General features: G+C 45.4%; 1 protein-coding gene across 8 annotated transcripts in view; it reads right to left on the bottom strand.

Moving 5' to 3' along the window:
• Window positions 1–405: 405 nt before the first annotated feature.
• HRH1 (histamine receptor H1) overlaps window positions 406–19,001 on the bottom strand; it is a 53,388-nt gene continuing 34,792 nt past the window's right edge. For 2 of the 8 annotated variants that reach the window (XM_075939625.1, XM_006117617.4), the window contains 3 exons: window positions 15,432–15,494; window positions 6,938–7,152; window positions 406–2,506 (listed from right to left, as the gene is read on the bottom strand). In XM_075939625.1, the coding sequence (XP_075795740.1) occupies window positions 975–2,387 (1,413 nt within the window). In that variant the 5' untranslated portion in view covers window positions 2,388–2,506; window positions 6,938–7,152; window positions 15,432–15,494 and the 3' untranslated portion in view covers window positions 406–974. Of the gene's footprint in view, window positions 2,507–5,408; window positions 7,153–15,431; window positions 16,363–19,001 lie in introns of those variants that run through there. The other 6 variants (XM_075939626.1, XM_014570744.3, XM_075939624.1 and 3 more) reach the window with 5 other exon arrangements.

Below are 19,001 nucleotides of genomic sequence, written 5' to 3'. Positions count from 1 at the left end.
TTAGATCTACTTACTGCTGGATCCACATTGCAGGTGATTGACAGAAAAAACTCTCCTGTCAACTCTCCTTACTCATTCTGCTGGAGTACAAGAGTTAACAGGAGAGTGATTGATTTAGTGGGTTGAGTTAGAGGGTCTTTACTAGACTCGCTAAATGGAATGCTAGTGTATTGATCGCTGTAGCATCGATCCACCCTGTAGTGGAGACAAGCCCTTAGTTTTAGAAAGGAGAAAAACAATATTATTCTCTGTCTATACAGTGCAAGTTTAGAAACCATTGTATTCTCTTCTAGCAAAGGAAACTATTGTAAGATATTTTTGCCAAATTTAAGACTTCTCAAACCTATTTAACATATAGAAAATGCACAGTGCTGCTAGAAATCAACACAGTACCAATAGTTTCTATATTACATGACAATGCAACTTATCTCTATAAGTGCATTATTCTGGGGGAATTTATTAATAAATAGGTTATATTTTCAAACAGTTCAAGTGCCATCCTTTTAACTACATGAAAAAGCATATATTGTGAGAGATTGGTGCCTTCAACAAGCAGCATGTTTCCAAGTTAACTTTTTAGAAGTTACAGAGGATATAAACTGAAGTATTTCTTCTCTTTCCGCATCTAATTAGCTCATAACTAAAGATTTCTGTCCATCTTTCCAGTTTTGTTCTACACAATGTAAAGAGGAAATCTTAAAAGTTGTAAAATATATACATTATTAGCATAGCAGTCCTGAGTCTGAGCCCTGAGTTTTTAGGAATCCTGGTCAAAATCAGTTCCCTTTTAAATATGTTGAACTTGAAAGCTCTTTGTCATGTAAATATGTGTTTTCTGTTTTCACATGATAGGTCTACTGTTTACATTTAAGCCTTCTATCTCAGTCATAATTTCCTTTGAAACTGGAAAGCTTTCTTTCTTTGAAAACCTGGACTTGCTTTTTTAATCCAAATAAAAACAGCCTGAAGATACATTATGAGTGAATATGAAGGATCTTTTTGAAAGTTGTCTTGAAGTTCTCGTTACAGAGGGGATAGATGAATGGATTTAAAGTGGAGTTTACGTAACCAAGCCAAATAGTGAACATGTAGAAACCCTGGTTGCAACAGCTTTGACAATAGGCTATTACCATAAACAGCACAAAATAAGGAATCCAGCACAGCATAAAGGCTGCCATTATAAAACCCAACTGCTTGGCTGCTTTCTTCTCCCTGTTCAGATGCACCCCTTGCATGGACTGGGTGCGCAGTCTCAGCCAGGTGCTCTTCAGATAACCAAGGCCTTTGTTAGTCTTGTCCTCAGCACTAGAAGTTGGCTCCAGGGTGGAATAGGAGTCATTTTTACACAAGACCCCTTCTATGAAAGTGTGCTCATCTGATGTGTCACTTAACTCTGGCCCCTTCTTGACCGACACATACTTAATTCCTACTTTATCTGGTCCTGACTGAGTCTGGGCAATAGCAAGAGGAAAGCAGCTCCGGTTTACTACTTTGCTGTCATCTTCTGTAATGAGAGTGTTTGGGCAGTTGTCAAAGCTGCCAAGTTGAAGTTTTGCCTCCATACGTTTAGACTGAGGAAAGTGGAGATTTACATTGCAGCAAGGATCTGCAGAGCTTCCTTTCAAAAGACTTGAGGGTATATCTTTATTTGACTTTTTGTGGCAAATCTTTTGCTTTTCCTGCCCTTTATGATGTACACTTTTGTTTTCTGAGAAAGATCGAAAAGATCCATTGATGAGCTCTCGGTGCTGACAGTGTTTCCTGACAGCTTTGTATATTTTTGCATAGAACCATAACATCAGTAAAGATGGGACATAGAAGTTGACAATTGCTGTCAACACTTTAAACCAGGTGACTTGGGAGAATTCTGTTTCACAGGTAACTTCACCCACTGTCCGATTCCTAATATTGGCAAAAGCATGCCAGCCTTGAATCGGGATGATCCACAGAAGAGAAATCAGCCAAGCTCCAGAAATCATTACCAATGCTCTAGTTTTGGTCCGGTACTTGAGATAATTGAGTGGCTGTTGTACTGAACGGTAACGATCTATGCACAATATAAAAAGGCTGAAGATGGAGGCTGTGGAGGCTACATAATCCATTGAGAGCCAGAACAAACAGGCTAGACTGCCCAGTACCCACTTGCCTTTCAGTAGGTACATCATGTTCAGCGGCATAACAGCTGCTCCAACTATAAGGTCTGCAACGGATAGGCTGACAATGTACAGGTTACCAACTGTTTGCAGCTTTCTTTCTGTTTTCACTGCATATAGGACCAAAATATTCATGATGACTGTGATCAGTGAGATGCTACCCAGGACCAGACCTAGTGGGATTGGGTGAGTGACTGTTGAGTTATTTGTTGTGTTTTTGTTGAGCTCACACATTTTTTTGCCCAAAGTCACAGAGCAGAAATCAGGGCAAATGTCAGGATCTTGGCAATTCGCTTTTGTTTACAAGCCTGTTTGAGTTTATAATTTGTTGCTTTCTGGTTCTTTTTGTGACTCTGTAAGAGAAAAAAATAGCATCATAGTACAAGGTTATAAGGAACTCAAGAGGACATCAAGCCCATCTCATGTCCCCACCCAGCCTACTGAAATAGGATCAACCAAACCTAGACCATCACTGACAGGGTTTATTTAACCTGTTCTTTACAACCTCCAATGACAGGGACTCCACAAACTCCCTTGGTTCAATACTGGCAATACAATACAAATAATGCTGCACACTTTAGCATCATACCTTTCCTTTGATGGGGCTTTGCAAACATTCATCAGTTTTAGGCTTGGAAACATCAAATGAGTTGTAGGAAGCACACAGGACCACTGACGGGGTAGGGCCTGGGGCTCCAGTCCACCACCACTGTTACTACAGCAATGGCAGCAGCCAGAGCCCTGGGCCTTTTCAATTGCTCCTGGAGTTCCCTGCAGCACAGTCCACACAGCACTGCCCATAGCCACAACCTTCTGCCTGAGCCCATGCCCCTACTAGGGCAGAGTCAAGCCCCCTACCAACTCCCAACATTGCCCAGGGCCTGGCAGAGTGTGTCACCAGCCCTGGAAAATTATATATGGCCTTAGTGAGGCTGACAACTTTTACTGGGATTCTGTAGGTTGGAAGAATATTCCACACTATGTATCTGTTCAGGCTGTCAGATAACTTTGAAAATCAGTGAAACTGATGATGATGGAGGAGTGCCATCCTACTTTTATGATCATCCTTATTGTAAATATGTTATCTACACAGAATCTCTTGGGCCTAAATCTAGCTTGTTCTTTTCTACTCTTTGCATCCACTGTCTGTTTTCTAATCTTTGCATCCACTGTGTAGTTCAAAGTGGATATGAAATAGGGCTCCATTCTAGCCTTGGTTCTGTTTGTCATTACCATGCATTTGCTATTGGGAGGGCAGTATTTTTATTCAACTATCAGCTCCAAAATAATAAGGCATTACAAATCACAATGCCAATTCATAGTTTCTGTTCCAGCCAAACAGAAGGGACAAATCAGTCCTAAGAGTGAAACCAAGGATGAGACTAAATCTAAAACTAATTAAAGCATCCAATCAAAATGATAGGTGATTAAATAATAGCTAATCTTTTCCTCCTCAACATAGGGTTACATGAAAATTTCCAAATTGAGATTACATAATTTACTACATTTTGAAATTCAAATTAATAAAATAGCCTGGTGAAAACAAGTGTTTTCAGGATTAATGAACCACTCTCAACCCATAAAATATGCACATGTGAAATTATACAGGCTTTGGAATAACTGAATTTTATTAAAAAATTGATAAATAATATCAATGTTTATTTTTATTTATTGTGGGAAATTGGGGGGTGGGGAGTGCCAGACAATAGGGAAGATCAGATAATAACTCTCTGACAGTAGATGCTGAGATTCAAAAAGCTAAAGCTTTAACTTCTAAAACACAAATCCCCAACTTTACTTGTCAAAATATACAAAGTGAATATTCTGAAATGAAACAAATCCTTAAAGAAGTGCTTAGCTAGCATTTTTTGCTTAATTTGCCTATCTGAAATTTCAGGTATATTTCAGAAATTTTTTTATCAGTTTGTGTATGGTGAAGTCTCTATTTACTGCAGTATACTAATTTAAAATTTGAATCCTTCCAAACCTTCTTTTATTGAAAGTGAGGTTTTTTAACTCAAGGTTGTTTTAAATATATGAAAAACTACCAATCAAGAATAGTTTTCAAATAAATTCCCTTGGTCCAATTACATACACTCCTGCTTGCACACATACCAGATAACTATAAGAGTTTTTTTTTAAAGCAAGAATGAGATACAGATGCCTCTCTGCTAATAAATCCCATAAGTGTGTCTCATCCATTTAGCTTAACTCAGTAAAAACTGAATCATTTGGAAATAAGCCAGGTTTAGATGAATCCAAGAGCATTCATAGAAAGAATTTACACTAGTTTAACTAAATCAGTTTTTTAAACCACTTTTAATTAAATCAGTTCAAACTTGTGCATAGAGAAGGCCTGAGCAGCTGAGTGGAGGTGGCCCTGGATCACAGTATCTGAGAAATTATTCTTATTTGACTAGTATTTATAGCAGAAGTCAGGCACAGAATCCTAGTTAAATTAAATGAATCGTCTTCCTGAGAGCTGAAATAGGCATTTTAGGCTATGTCTACACTGCAGATTTATTTCAAAATAAGCTATTTCAGAAGATATCTTCCGAAATAGCTTATTTTGAAATTGCGCGTCTACACACCAAAAGCACATGGAAATAGTGCTTAGCTATTTCAAAATAGAGTGGCCACACTGACTGGACACTAACTCGCATTTAAGGCCACTGGGAACCACTTAAGGCAGGGCATCAGGTCAGCAGTTACTTCCTGTGGCTGCTGCTTGAGGCTAGCTGAGGCTCTTGCTTAAAGGAACCCCTATTCTGCCATGGCTCAGGCTTTTTTCTTTTGCCTGCCTCCTCGAGGGACAGCAAACCCTTTTCTTTTGCCTGCTGCAGTTGTCCTTGTGGACCCCTCAGCTTGCTAGTGATGGAGCCGGAGCTGCCTCTGGGCAGTCTACGGCTATTCCGGCTTGTGCTGCAACTCATACAGCAGTTTGTGCCGGCTGCAGCCCAGGCCCTGCAGGAACCCAAGCCCCAGCTCCTCTGGGAGACCCTCCTTGGATCTCTGTGGGCACGGCTCATGCAGCTGAATCCCACCCTCCCCACTCTTCACACCTTGCACCACTGCTTCTGGCTTCTGGACACAACCAGACTGGTGGGACTGGATTATCATGGAACAGTGGAGAGACCAGCATTTCCATGATAATCCAGTCCCACCAGCATGGCTCCAGAATTTCAGGATGAGGAAGGAAAAGTTTCTGGAGCTCTGTGGGTGGCTCACCCCGCCCTCAGGTGACAGGACACTCACATGAGACGCACCATTCCCCTCCGGAAGTGGGTTGCCATGGCTTCTGGAAGCTCGCCACGCTGGACAGCTACTGATCTGTTGGGAACCAGTTCTGCATTGGGAGATCGACCATCGGGGCCATGCTCATGCAGACACAGCATTCTTGGGCTATTGTTCCAAGGTGTAGGGTGGACTAAGGAAAGGGGTGGGAGAGTGGTTCAAGCCCTCTCCCTTGGAGGTTTTTTAGTACCACCCTCACAAAGTCCTTCCGGAGGATGGGGTGAATAGCGGGGGTTGCTCCAGTATGGCAGGGGAGGGGAGAATAGGGAGTTGGGCTGACGGACTTCCCAAGGGCTCTGGTACCCCTGTGAATCTCTGTTTGTCTCCTTTTGCAAGTGATGTGGGCCATCAAAACCGTCCTGCTGCACAAGGTCATCCACCTTGGAGATGTGAACACCATTGTTGGGGGCTTTGCCAACATGGTTTCCCCAAATGCGGGGGGGCCATTGATGACACCCACCTCCCCATCCAGGTTCCCGACCACTGGATGAGATACTTTTCAATGGTCCTGCAGGCCGTCAAGGACCACCAGTGCCAGTTTACGGACATTGGATGGTCAGGGAATGTGCATGATACCTGCTTGTTCTGAAACTCCAGCGTCTTTGAGAAGCTGCATGATGGAAATTTTCCTTCCCCACGGCACCATCAGGGTTGGGGACGTGCCCATGTGCATGGTGGGGGATGTGGCCTGCCCTCTCTTGCCTTGGTTCATGAAGCCATACACGGCCATGTTGACCATGCTACAGCGCCAGGCTCAGCAGGGCTCATATGGTCGTAGAGGGCCTCTTCGGGACTTTGAAGGCGCAGTTCAGATGCCTTCTCACCTGCCTGGACCTTGGGAAGTGCAACATCCCTCACATGGTGTGCTCCACAATATTTGTGAGTGGAAGGGGGAGGCGTTCCGGCTTGGCTGGGGGGCGGAGGCTGACCGCATTGGCAGTGCCATCTTGCAGGCCCATCAGGGCTCTGTGCACATGCGGGAGAGGGAGAGTTTCTCACAGCGCTCAGCGCTCTCTGAGGGAGAGTTTCTCGTAGCGCCCCAGTGAAACTCTCCCCTAGGCGCCACTAGAAGCCTGTGCATTGCCCCTCTCTGAGTTTCCTCCAACACTCCTCCCCTCCCAGCCTGCACTGTTGAGACAATAAAAAAGATAGTTTGTTTTGGAAAAACTAAAATCTCCGTTTCTTTTTATTTAGGGTCAGAGTAACTGGGGAGGGACAGGGGAAAGAACCTGGGAGAGGGGAGCAAAGAGCGGGGAGGAGGGGGATGAGAACCTTGGAGGGGGAGGAGAGAGCTGGAAGATGGAGAAGAGGTGGGGAGAGGCTCATGGCTGAGGCTGGGAGTGGTGCCTGGCTGTGGTGATCCCACTGCCACAGGCGCAGGGGTCACAGCAGCCTTGGGGGAGGAGTGTAAGGGGGAGTGGGAGAGGGAGCTACAGCGAGAGCAGGCATAGGAGCAGGAGCAGGCTGTGAGGGATTACACAGCCACGCACATGGTGCAGTGCTGAGCTAGCAGTTCCCACCAGGTGTCTTGTCGCAGCTGGATGTCTTCCTGGAGCCTGTGGTGGATGGTCTGCTCCAGGGATCGGAGTGCTGTGAGGTGCTCACTCTGGAAGTCGTCCATGGGTCTCCAGCACCTGCTGTTCCCTTGGGTTTGGGAGGCTGTCCCCGGGGGGTGTTGACCACCCCCCTCTCACAGCTGGTCTGGCTGTGGAGAATAAAGAGAGATGGTCAGTCATCCCCGGGGACACTGTGCCTGAAGCCTTCCCCCCTCTGTGAGCTGAGAGCAGCTGCACCTCACCACGCTGTCCCCAGGAGCGGATGCTACTCTAAGAGTGCGGGCATGCCCGTGTGTGTCCCCAGCCGCCTTCTAGAAGTGGCTTGTGCAGGGAGGGTGTCCCACCTCGGTGTCATGAGTATGTCAGGCCTCTCCAGATACCCTGCACAAGGGTCCTCTGTGGCAGCTTCCTTGTGCTGTGTGGCCAGGAGTGGCACAACACATGCTCTTGCATGCAAGGCTGCAAGGACCGAGTGAGAAGTGTCCCCTTCCCCGGACAGCCCCTCCGCTTCCTGTATGAAGGGAACGTGATGGCACTCACATGATGTTCCTTCCCTGGCCTCAGATGATGCCTGGGACACATCCACAGCATGAGGTACACAGCTCCAAGGTCAGGAGGGTGATGGTGCTGGCCTCGTCTGTTCCTCCTCCTCGTCTCTGTCCCCTGGGAGGCTGATGACGGGCGTCTCAAGCCCCAAATCCACTACCAGGGTCTGTGTGTGAAGGGACTGCCCTGCCCACCAGGATGCAGTCCAGGTCCTTGAAGTAGGGGCAGGTGTGGGGTTTTGCCCTGGAGCAGGAGCTGCCCACACTGGCCCTGGCAGATGCCTGGCAGAGCTCTTTTACTTTCAGCCACACCTGCTCCTGAATGCAGATGTGTCCCTTGTTGGCCAAGCTATCAGCCATGTGGCCACAGACGTCTGCATTCCTGCATCTGGCGCAGATATCCTGGGGATAATCTCATAACCCCAGACCTCAACAAGGTCCAGAATCTCTGCACCAGACCAGGAAGGCACACGTCTCTTTTGGTCCCCGTCAGGCTCTTGAGAGCCATCTGACTGCTCCCTGGGAGCAGTAGAGGGCTGGCTTGGATCAGCAAACTGTCTCATTTTTTGAAAAAGCGAGGCAATGGCAGCCTGCAGGGAGGCTCAGGGCTGTTGGGGCCTTGTGCTTGCTACAAGCCCTTTCTACTGCAGCTGCAGCTTTAAGGGCTCATGGGGAAGGGGTGGAATATAGAGTTTTCCTACAGAGTGGCCAGCAGGGTACCTTGGGAAGGGATAGAGGCCCATTATTTTGAAATAACTTCAGCTGCCCTGTCTACACAGCCCCTATTTCAAAATAACTATTTTGGAAGACGCATTATTCCTCGCAGAATGAGGTTTACAGATTTTGGAATAAGCCGCCCATTATTTTGATAATATTTTAAAATAATGCTATTGCTATGTAGACACTTGCATAGTTATTTTGGAATAATGTCCATTATTCTGAAATAACTTTGCTGTGTAGACATACCCTTAGGATATGTCTAGACTACATGCCTCTGTTGGCAGAGGCATGTAGATTAGGCTACCCGACATAGTCATGAGGCATAAGGGATCATTTGGCAAAGGCTTCCCCTGCCAACAGATCTGTGTCTAGACTGTAGTGATCTGCCGGATCATCTGATCGTCGGCACAACGCGGTGGCCATATTTATTTTAATGAAGCGGGGATTATTTAAATCCCCGCTTCATTGACTATGTCGGGTAGCCTAATCTACATGCCTCTGCTGACAGACATGCCCTTAGTGTCTTGGATGAGTAAACATATTTACATCCCCTAACTTTGTATTATGAGTTAGGATACGATAAAATAATGATAATGCATTTATTACTGTACAGTATCTGGACAATAAAAGCTACTTTAATTTTTTCAGGTGAAACTTTAATTTTCACAGAATCCTTTAACACCCCTCTAATATCTTCTAATATAACATTTAAGTAAACTCATTAACAGGTGCTAAAAAAGTGGATTGAAAATAACTATAAATATGGATACTGCAATGACTGAATAGCATGAAACATTTAGGAAGACAAAACTGCATTTTTGTTTGTAAAAAAAATAAAATAAAAAAAAAAAGATACAGGTGGTTTTCCATCACCCTGCAGTGAGATGGTGGGTAGAATACACAGTAACCTCCCTTAATGACACATCAGAGAATAAAAGTGACTCGGGAGAAAACAACGAGGCTGTGTCTAGACTGGCAAGTTTTTCCGCAAAATCATTTGATTTTGCAGAAAAACTTGCCAGCTGTCTAAACTGGCCACTTGAATTTCCGCAAAAGCACTGACGATCTCATGTAAGATTGTCAGTGTTCTTGCGGAAATACTGTGCTGCTCCCGTTCGGGCAAAAGCCCTCTTGCGCAAATCATTTGCGCAAGAGGGCCAGTGTAAACAGCACAGTACAATTTTCCGCAAAAAAGCCCCGATTGCGAAAATGGTGATTGGGGCTTTTTTGCGGAAAACCGTGTCTAGATTGGCCACGGACGCTTTTCCGCAAAAAGTGCTTTTGCGGAAAAGCATCCTGCCAATCTAGACGTGCTTTTCCGAAAATGCTTTTAACGGAAAACTTTTCCGTTAAAAGCATTTTTGGAAAATCATGCTAGTGTAGACGTAGCCAGAATGAATTTACCACAGAAGTGGATTATTTAGCAGTTGAATTACCAACATTGGCCTCTGATCTGCACCCAGGGAAGATTTCCCTATTGGAGTCCTCATTTGTATAGTCAATAGCTTGTATTTTTATCTGTCTGGGCACAACAGAAAACAGAAAAGCCGAAGTTCAGCATCCTGGGACAGTCAGTCCTGAAGGTGTCAATTTCCTGATGTAAGACTGCACCTTGCTGGCTAGTTAATGGAGCATTATACCAGGGGATCAGAGGGTGTGTCTGCATTTACTGGGGATCGGTGCTGCGGCAAGGAATCCTTTGGGGGTCAGCTTAGTGGGTCTAGCTGCCAACTGCTCTCTCATTGACTCTGGTACTCTGCCAGAATGAGAAAAATAAGGGAAATCATTTTCCCATTGACCCCCTGCAGTGGAGGCCCCACAGCAATTTGACCTAAAATACATCGACTCCAATTATGGTATTTATGTGGCTGGAGTTGTGTAAAATAGGTCTTCACCCAGAATGTAGAGGGAGGCTCCTTATTCTATTCTCTGTAATAACAACTGAATCAGACTGTGCAGCAACAAAGAAAGATAGATCACAGTAACAGGAAAACACAGCTCAAGGAGGAAGCAGGGCATGTTTTACCTTACTCCCTACTGAGTGGTGACTCAAGGCATGTTTTACATGTGCAGTGTTTACTTTCTTTGTTTGTAAGGTTGCTTCCCCTAACTGTAATGGTAATATAGGAGTAACAAGGGTAATAATAATATGTTCTACAAGCATGTTAGGAGCAAGAAGACGACCAAGGACAGGATAGGCCCCTTGCTCAGTGAAGAGGGAGAAACAATGACAGGAAACTTGGAAATGGCAAAGGTGCTTAATGACTTCGTTTCAATTTTCATCAAGAAGATGGATGGTGGCAGGATGCCGAACATGGTGAATGCTAGTGGAAATGGGGTAGGTTTAAAAGTTAAAAATTAGAAAAGTTAGATGTCTGCAAGTCACCAAGGCTTGATGAAATGCATCCTAGACTATTCAAGGAGCAAATAAAGGAAGTATCCGAGCTTTTAGCTATCATCTTTGAAAAATCATGGAAGTCGGGAGAGATGCTACAAGACTGGAAAAAGGCAAATCTAGAAAAAGAGAAATAAGAACAACCCAGGAAACTACAGACCAGTCAGTTTAACTTCTGTGCTAAGGAAGATAATGGAGCAAGTAATTAAGGAAATCATCTGCAAACACCTGGAAGATAACAAGGTGATAGGTAACAGCCAGCATGGATTTGTAAAGAACAAATCACGTCAAACCAATCTGATAGCTTTCTTTGATAGGATAACGAGTCTTGTGGATAAGGTAGATGTGGTATCCTTAGAATTCAGTAAGACATTTGACACTCTCTCTCATGATCTTCTTATCAATAATTAGGGAAATCCAGCTTAGACAGGGCTACTATAAGGTGGGTGCATAACTGGCTGGATAACCGTACTCAGAGAGAAGTTATTAACGGTTCACAATCATGCTGCAAGGAGCATAACAAGTGGGGTGCCGCAGGGGTCTGTTTTGGGGCCAATTTTGTTCAATATCTTCATCAACAATTTAGATGATAGCATAGTGAGTACACTTAAGTGTGCAGATGATACCAAGCTGAGAGGGGTTGCAAGTGCTTTGGAGGACAGGGTCCAAATTCAAAGTGATCTGGACAAACTGGAGAAATTGTCTGAGGTAAACAGAATGAAGTTTAATAAGGACAAATGCAAAGTACTCCATTTAGGAAGGAACAATCAGTCCCACACACACAGAATGGGAAGTGATAGTCTAGGAAGGCATGCTGCTGAAATGGATCTAGGGGTTATAGTGGACAACAAAATAAACATGAGTCAACCGTGTGACACTGTTGCAAAAAAAGCAAACATGATTGTGGAATGCATGAATAGGAGTATTGTGAGCAAGACACGAGAAGTCATTCTTCTGCTCTAGTCTGTACTGATTAGGTCTCAGTTGGAGTACTGTGTCCAGTTCTGGGCACCTCATTTTAAGAAATACGTGGAGAAATTGGAGAAGATCCAGAGAAGAGCAACAAAAATGATTAAAGGTCTAGAAAACATGAGCTATGAGTGAAGTCTGAAAGAACTGGGCTTGTTTAGTCTGGAAAAGAGAAGACTGAGAGGGGACATGATAGCAGTTTGCAAGTACACAAAAGGGTGTTATAAGGAGGAGGGAGAAAAGTTGTTCTCCTTGGCCTCTGAAGATAGGACCAGAAGCAATGGGCTTAAATTGAAGCAAGCGAGGTTTAGGTTGAACATCAGGAAAAACTTCCCAACTGTCAGGGTGGTTAAACACTGAAATAAATTGCCTAGCATGGTTGTGGAATCTCAATCACTGAAGATATTTATGAGCAGGTTAGACAGACACCTGTCAGGGATGATCTAGACAGGGCTTGGTCCTGCCGTGAGGGCAGGGGACTGGACTTGGTGACCTTTTGAGGTCCCTTCCAGTTCTAGTGTTCTAGGATTCTGTAAAGCAGAAGCAGCCTAGGACTCCTCCAGTTTTCTTCTGCAAACAGTGCAGATGTCTCATCCTGACAGGGTAACTGTTACTCTCTCTGCCATGGCTTTGCCCTCTGCCACCATCTGGCACAGCCTCACTCCTGGGCTGAACTCTAGCTCCCACCATTCCTCCCCAATTTTGTTCCTCGGCCTGCTCACCCCCGCCTCAATTATCTGAATCCCTCCTCCCACTCAGTCAGTTTCTCCCCATTTCAGACTTTGCTCCATACCCTCATTTGGCCCCTCCTGAGCATGCATAGTAGAAACAAGCCACAGAAGGGTCCTAGTGCTAGAGTGCCTGCTCTGGCTGGGGTCCCTGGGCTCAAGCCTGCAGGATTCCAGCTTTGCACCCCTGATGGCTCTGTGCCGTAGGCAGCTATCCTGCACACTTTTTCCTATTTATGGCTCTCTTCTTCCTGATCAACAGTAATCCTTCTATCTCAAGGGTAAGATTCTGCAGAAGGCCATTTATTTGGGTATCTTCTAAAATTGAGTTTGGGCTGCTCCATAAGCTAGAAAACGAGATCAAAATGTAGATAATGACCCTAGCTGGCATAGCTAAGATTTGAAATTGTAGTCAGCTCAGCGGGCACAGAAGTCACTGACACGAACATCTATGGCTTCTGACACAAATGTCTGGTTTCTAAAAGCCCAATATATTGTGCAATTAATTCCTCTATTTGTATCTACTTGCATCTGACGAAGTGGGTCTTTGCCCACGAAAGCTTATGCTCCTACACTTCGGTTAGTCTATAAGGTGCCACAGGACTCCTCGTCTATTTGTATAGAGAATCACTAAACATTTTCTCTCATATGGGACTACTTGGACTAGTTGGCTGAGGCCAAAAAGGTTTGTTCACCTATAGATAGCCTGCCTGAGCCACTGCCCATGTTACTCCCAGTTACATGTCTATAAGATGCTAACTTGAATGGTAGCTCCCATTCAAGTAGTGCTGGCATATGCACCTTGCCTCTCAGCTCAAATGTAGACATAACCACAGTTACTATTTTAAAATACATACTTCTGAGCATATGTCCAAATTCAGGAGGGTACTTAAACATCTGCCTATAGTTTACTCGTATGCTTAAAATTAGTTTAAATAGCCTCCTGAATCAAGTGCATGTCTATTGCTAGCACAATTCTGCTATAATGTTTCCTTCAAAATGTAATTGGGAACAAAGTTTTAAATTAGATCCTCTGTATACATTTTATCTTGAAATAAGCTACATAATTTGTGCTACGCAAATTGCATAGCTTATTTTGAGTCAATTTCAGAATAGCTTATTTTGAAATTTGGTGCTGTCTACACAGTACTTATTTCAAAATAAATCGCTATTCCGAATGTCCCTTAATCCTTGTGGAATGAGGTTTACAGGGATGTCAGAATAATGGGTGTGCTGAAAAGTCACAGAATAGCTATTTCGGGATACTTTAGTGAGAGTAAAAGTCTTTGAGAATGACTACGCAGATGTATTGTACACACAACCCCATCAGATTGTTCTCTATGTCTATGTATGTGTTAGCTTCAGTGGGAAAACATCAGCTTGTTGAAGCAGATGTGCCTTATAGATGAAAATTAGGAAAAACACTTTAATATTGTTACAAATACAAAAATAAAGAGTGATAGAAATGTAGCCGTGTTAGTCTGGGGTAGCTGAAGCAAAATGCAGGACAATGTAGCACTTTAAAGACTAACAAGATGGTTTATTAGATGATGAGCTTTCGTGGGCCAGACCCACTTCCTCAGATCAAATAGTGGAAGAAAATAGTCACAACCATATATACTAAAGGATACAATTAAAAAAAATGAACACATATGAAAAGGACAAATCACATTTCAGAACAGGAGGGGGATGCGGGGGGGGGGGAAGGAAGGTAAGTGTCTGTGAATTGATGATATTAGAGGTGGGGAGAGTGGGATGTTTGTGAGTTAACGGTATTAGAGGTGATAATTGGGGAAGCTATCTTGGTAATGGGTAAGATAGTTTGAGTGTTTGTTCATTCCTTTTTGGGGAGTGTCGAATTTTAACATGAATGACAGTTCAGAGGATTCCCTTTCAATTGCAGATGTAAAAGGTCTTTGTAGCAGAATGCAGGTGGTTAAGTCATTGAGAGAGTGTCCTTTCTGGTTAAAATGGCGAGAAACTGTTTTTTCTTTGTGATCTTGTCTGATATCTGTTTTGTGGGCATTAATCCTTTGGCGAAGTGTCTGAGATGTTTGTCCAATGTACATAGCAGACGGACACTTTCGGCACATGATAGCATAGATTATATTTCTGGATGCGCAGGAATATGTGTTCTTGATCTTATAACTCACTTGGTTATAAGCACACGTCTGCTATGTACATTGGACAAACATTAGCAAAGTCAATTGAAACTACAATTTTGTACAATGACTGTTTATACTGCTCTACATACTAAACACTGAACTGTAAGTACAATGTTTATATTCCAATTGCTTTATTTTATAGTTATAGGTATAAATGAGACAGTATTTTTTAAACGAGGTAAAACTTGACGGTATGCAAGACAAAATTGACTCCTGAAAGGGGTACTGTAGTCTGAAATGATTGAGAGCCACTGATCTAGACACACAACAGTGAGTTTTTCTTCATGTGAGACAGGTACAATGGCCTTTGGAAAATGAGGTGATCCATCCACCTGTGAGAATCTGGCTCAAAATGGGATGAACAGCAGAAACATTTTTTAATTTTTAATTTTAATGGTATTGAACATGAACATGAAAATCATATTCTGACCACTCATTTATGTACAAAGTTTTGCATGAGCTATCCAGAGAGAGTAACAGTCTCTTCATGTACAAATAACAGTTATGCACAAGTTGTACATACAAACAATTCCATGTGAAAACACTTGACCATAAATGCAGAGGTTATATATAGAAAGTTTGGCCCTTGTATACATTAATAATAATACCTGCTCGTATACAGTGCTTACATTTCTTCCATTTTCTATTCAGTGTAACAAACACAACAGCACAAAAATAATTAAAGGAGAAAAGGTAAAAAGAAAGAGACGGGGACAGGAAATGGAGAAGTTCTCTTTCCTATAAAGATGGGTAGTTATCAGTATTCATTTAAAGAATTTCTCTCCTTTTTAATGCCTTTTACTCCCCCTCAGCTAACCTGAGGAACTGACATAGGGTCTGAGATACTCTAATCATAATTTAAGCTTCTGGGTGTTGAGTCAGAAGACCAACCATAACAAATCTTACCTGTAATGGTGACCTGCCACTTTCCTTCATCTTGGATCAATCCAACAGTAAGTGTCGGTTTATCTCATAAAAAAAAAAAGTGAAGAGCATTAAACATCCACGTGTGCATATTTGTGTCAATGGTGTTTTCACAAATCAAGCACTAAATCGTGTATTGGATTGTTGATCCTAATTATTCTGGAAGTGGAGAGAGCATGCTAACTCTCTCTATCACATTTCAGTAGTGACTGCTAGAGTTAGACTCTTCACACACCCTTTCACAAGAAAGCAATTTCCTCATTCCATAAACTTTGTACCTTTATGAACAACTATTAACAATGCTGGTGTTATAAACATAGGCGTGAGCAGCACATTTCATTAGGGTGTGCACCCAAAGAAGTTTTTTAAAATGTAACCTTTGACCCTCCCCATTAGCCACTCCCCTGACCCCTGTTAACCACACCCCTGACTCCCATTAGCCACACCTCTGGAGGTAACACTCTCGGGGCAAGATGGACACATGACCAGAAGTAAAAGGTGTCATGTGACCCCCCCCCCAGGACTTTTCCCACCATCCTCCTACCAATAGGGATTAGTTTGCCCCCCACCAAACCCCCCTCATGCAATTATCCTGCAATTGCATTAACCCAATGTGAGAGACAGTAACTCAGGGGGCAGAGAGGCTGGGGGAAGTGTCCCCTCTAAGAATTTCCTTCCATGAGCAGAATAAATTTTGTGTTGTGCACCAGTACTGAGTTTGTGGCTTGTTTGGATGTGCCACTGTGGCACCCATGTTACTAATAAATATCTTATAAACCTCTACCTTTCCCCTCTGCTACCCTGTCTCCTCCCCTTGCTCCATCAGCTCCCCCGGTGCCTGCTGCCTGCCCCCCCAACTCACCCACCTCTGCTGTCCTGACTCCTGCCCTTCTCACTGCCCTCAGCATTCCTGAGATCTGCCCCCCTCCACCAGCCCTTCTCCCCCCCCCCCCCCCATGCCCACTCCTCCAGTAGCCCCACTCTGATCAGGTGAGCTACCCCTCCTCATCCCCTTTAACACCTCCCTCTGCACATCTGCCCTGCCTCTCTCCTCTGGTGCTGGTCCCTCCCCTGCAGGTGTCTGCCCTTCTGCTTCACCCCCAGAATCCCCTGGCACTTGCACCTTCTTTTACCCCTGCACCCTCCTGGTGCCTCCCCCTTTCCTTACTGCCCCTTTTTCCCTGATGCCCACCCCCTCACTAGCCTCTGCCCCCGTTCCCCTCATGACCCTGTGCCCTCACACATGCCTTGCTCCATCCCTGCCCTCCTCATGCCCACCTCTTCTTTCAAGCCTTCTCCCGGCACCTTCCCTTCTCCCCTCTAGACTCCAAAGCCCTTCCCCTCTCCTCTCCCAGCGTTATCCTGTCCCCGTCCTCTCACTGATACCTCCCCTCCTGCTCTTTTTCTCATTGTCTCCACTTGGCCCCCTGGCATATGTCTCTCTCCTCCACCCTGTCCCTTAGCGCCTTCCCCTTTCTTCTACTGACCTGCCCCCCTCCACTCAGCACAAGCCCCTTCCTTTCCGACCCTTTCCCCCTATTTTTCCCTTCTCCTCCAAGCAACCACCACCTGGTCTGTAACAGAGTTCTAGGGCACCCTGATTTCCACCCTTCTGGTGCTCCCCCTACTCCAGTGGTCTCCAACCTTTCTACACTCAAGATCACTTTTTAAATGACAGACCAAGCCAAGACCTACCACCCGCCCCTTCCTTGAAGCCCCACCCTCTCTATTCTCCTTCCCTCCATCACTTGCTATCCCCAATCCTTATACTGCTGCTCCCCCCCCCCCCCAATTCTTCTGTAGGAAGAGGTTTTCCCAATATTTGGCCTGTCTAGACTGGACCAAATGTCAGAAAAACCCCTTCTTTTGGAAGCCACCTTATTCCTCAAGGAAAGAGGAATATAGGGGTGACCGAAAGATCATATTTGCTCTTCCGCTAAAAAAAGCAGAAGAACAAACGCATCCCTGGATGCAGAAGAGTTTTTCTGGGATATCTCCCGAATCCTGAAAAACTCCTGCAGTCTAGCCATACCCTTGCTGGGTTGGGGACAGGATATGTAGGCTCTGGGATGGGAATGAGGGATTTGGGTGTGGGAAGGAGTGAGAGGTGCAAACTTCGAGAGGAAATCTGGATGCAAGAGGAGGTGGAGAAGGGGACGCTGTCTCGGGGAGGGGGTTCCAGGCTGGGCAGTGTTGGGGTACTAAGCAAGCCACTGGTTTGTGGATGTGAGGGTGCAGGAATTTGGGCTGGGGTATATGAGGGGCTCAGGGCAGGGGGTTCCAGTGTACAGATATAGGGTGTGGGGCAAGGGGGAGTGCAGGAGTGGCTGTGGCCAGATGGGGGCTTGGCCCCAATTGGGGCTTTGTTGGCCAGGCTTCATTTTTAAATAAAATACTATGTCAAACACAAAGGCTCTGTCTAGACTGGCAAAAGCGGCTGCCAGCAAAAGCGGCTGTCTACACGGGCTGCTTGAATTTCTGCAAGCACACTGACTTCCTACTGTCTGAAATCAGTGCTTCTTGCGGAAATACTATGCTGCTCCCATTCGGGCAAAACTCCTTTTGCACAAAGCTTTTGCGCAAAAGGGCCAGTGTAGACAGCTCAGATTTGTTTTGTGCAAAAAAGCCCCGATTGCAAAAATGGCGATTGAGGCTTTTTTGCGGAAAAGTGCGTCTAGATTGGCCACGGACGCTTTTCTGCAAAAAGTGCTTTTGTGGAAAAGCGTCCGTGCCAATCTAGATGCACTTTTCCGCAAATGCTTTTAACGGAAAACTTTTCCGCTAAAAGCATTTGCGGAAAATCATGCCAGTGTAGACGTAGCCAAAGTTTCTGCATTGTCTTTATTTACCAGAAGGGCAGGGAACCTGTCTTGAGTCAGGGGTCACTGACCCACAGAAAAGTCAGTTGGGAGCAGGGGACATGGTACTGGGGAAGGGTGCCAGTGGGGGCGGGGTTCTGCGGCTGGGGACAGGAGGGTGGGGGACAAGGTTCTGGGGCAGGGTGCTAGTGGGGGGCAGGGAGTCCCCTACACCAGCCTCGGCGAGAAGCCTCCACTGCGTGCTGCTTCCGGGGCTGAGCCCCGCGCGGAGGAAAGAAGCCTAGTTGCGCGCTCCCTCCCGCCAAGCAGGGAAGCCCGAGCACGCGGCCCCTCAAGGCCTGACCCCCTCCTCCCTGGGCCAGCTGCGCTGCACCCGCTCCCCTACCCGGGGCACCCCCCGCGCTTGACCGGGCGGCAGGGCGACGTTGCTGCGTCCCTGCCGCCTCTTTCCTGGAGTCCTAAGAGCCGCCGGTTTTGACTGCGCAGTTGCGCATGCACGGCATACCCGGCGGGCTCCAGTTCTCCAGAGCGCCGGAGCGGGCGGCCCTTTGACACAGTAGGGTGTGCCTGTGCACACCTAGCACACCCTGTGTGCACGCCTATGGTTATAAAATAGGTGCTGCTGCTGTGGCAGGCTGCACACAGGAATTTCTGTAAGGGAGTGCTTTTTTTGTAAATATGGACTGTGATTTTTTTAAATATAAAGGAGCCACCCCCAGTGGGAAAGGGAAAT

This window comes from Pelodiscus sinensis, chromosome 11 (genome assembly GCF_049634645.1).
Source record: "Pelodiscus sinensis isolate JC-2024 chromosome 11, ASM4963464v1, whole genome shotgun sequence".
Classification (NCBI taxonomy): domain Eukaryota; kingdom Metazoa; phylum Chordata; order Testudines; family Trionychidae; genus Pelodiscus; species Pelodiscus sinensis.
This window is presented reverse-complemented; position numbering and strand designations above follow the sequence as displayed.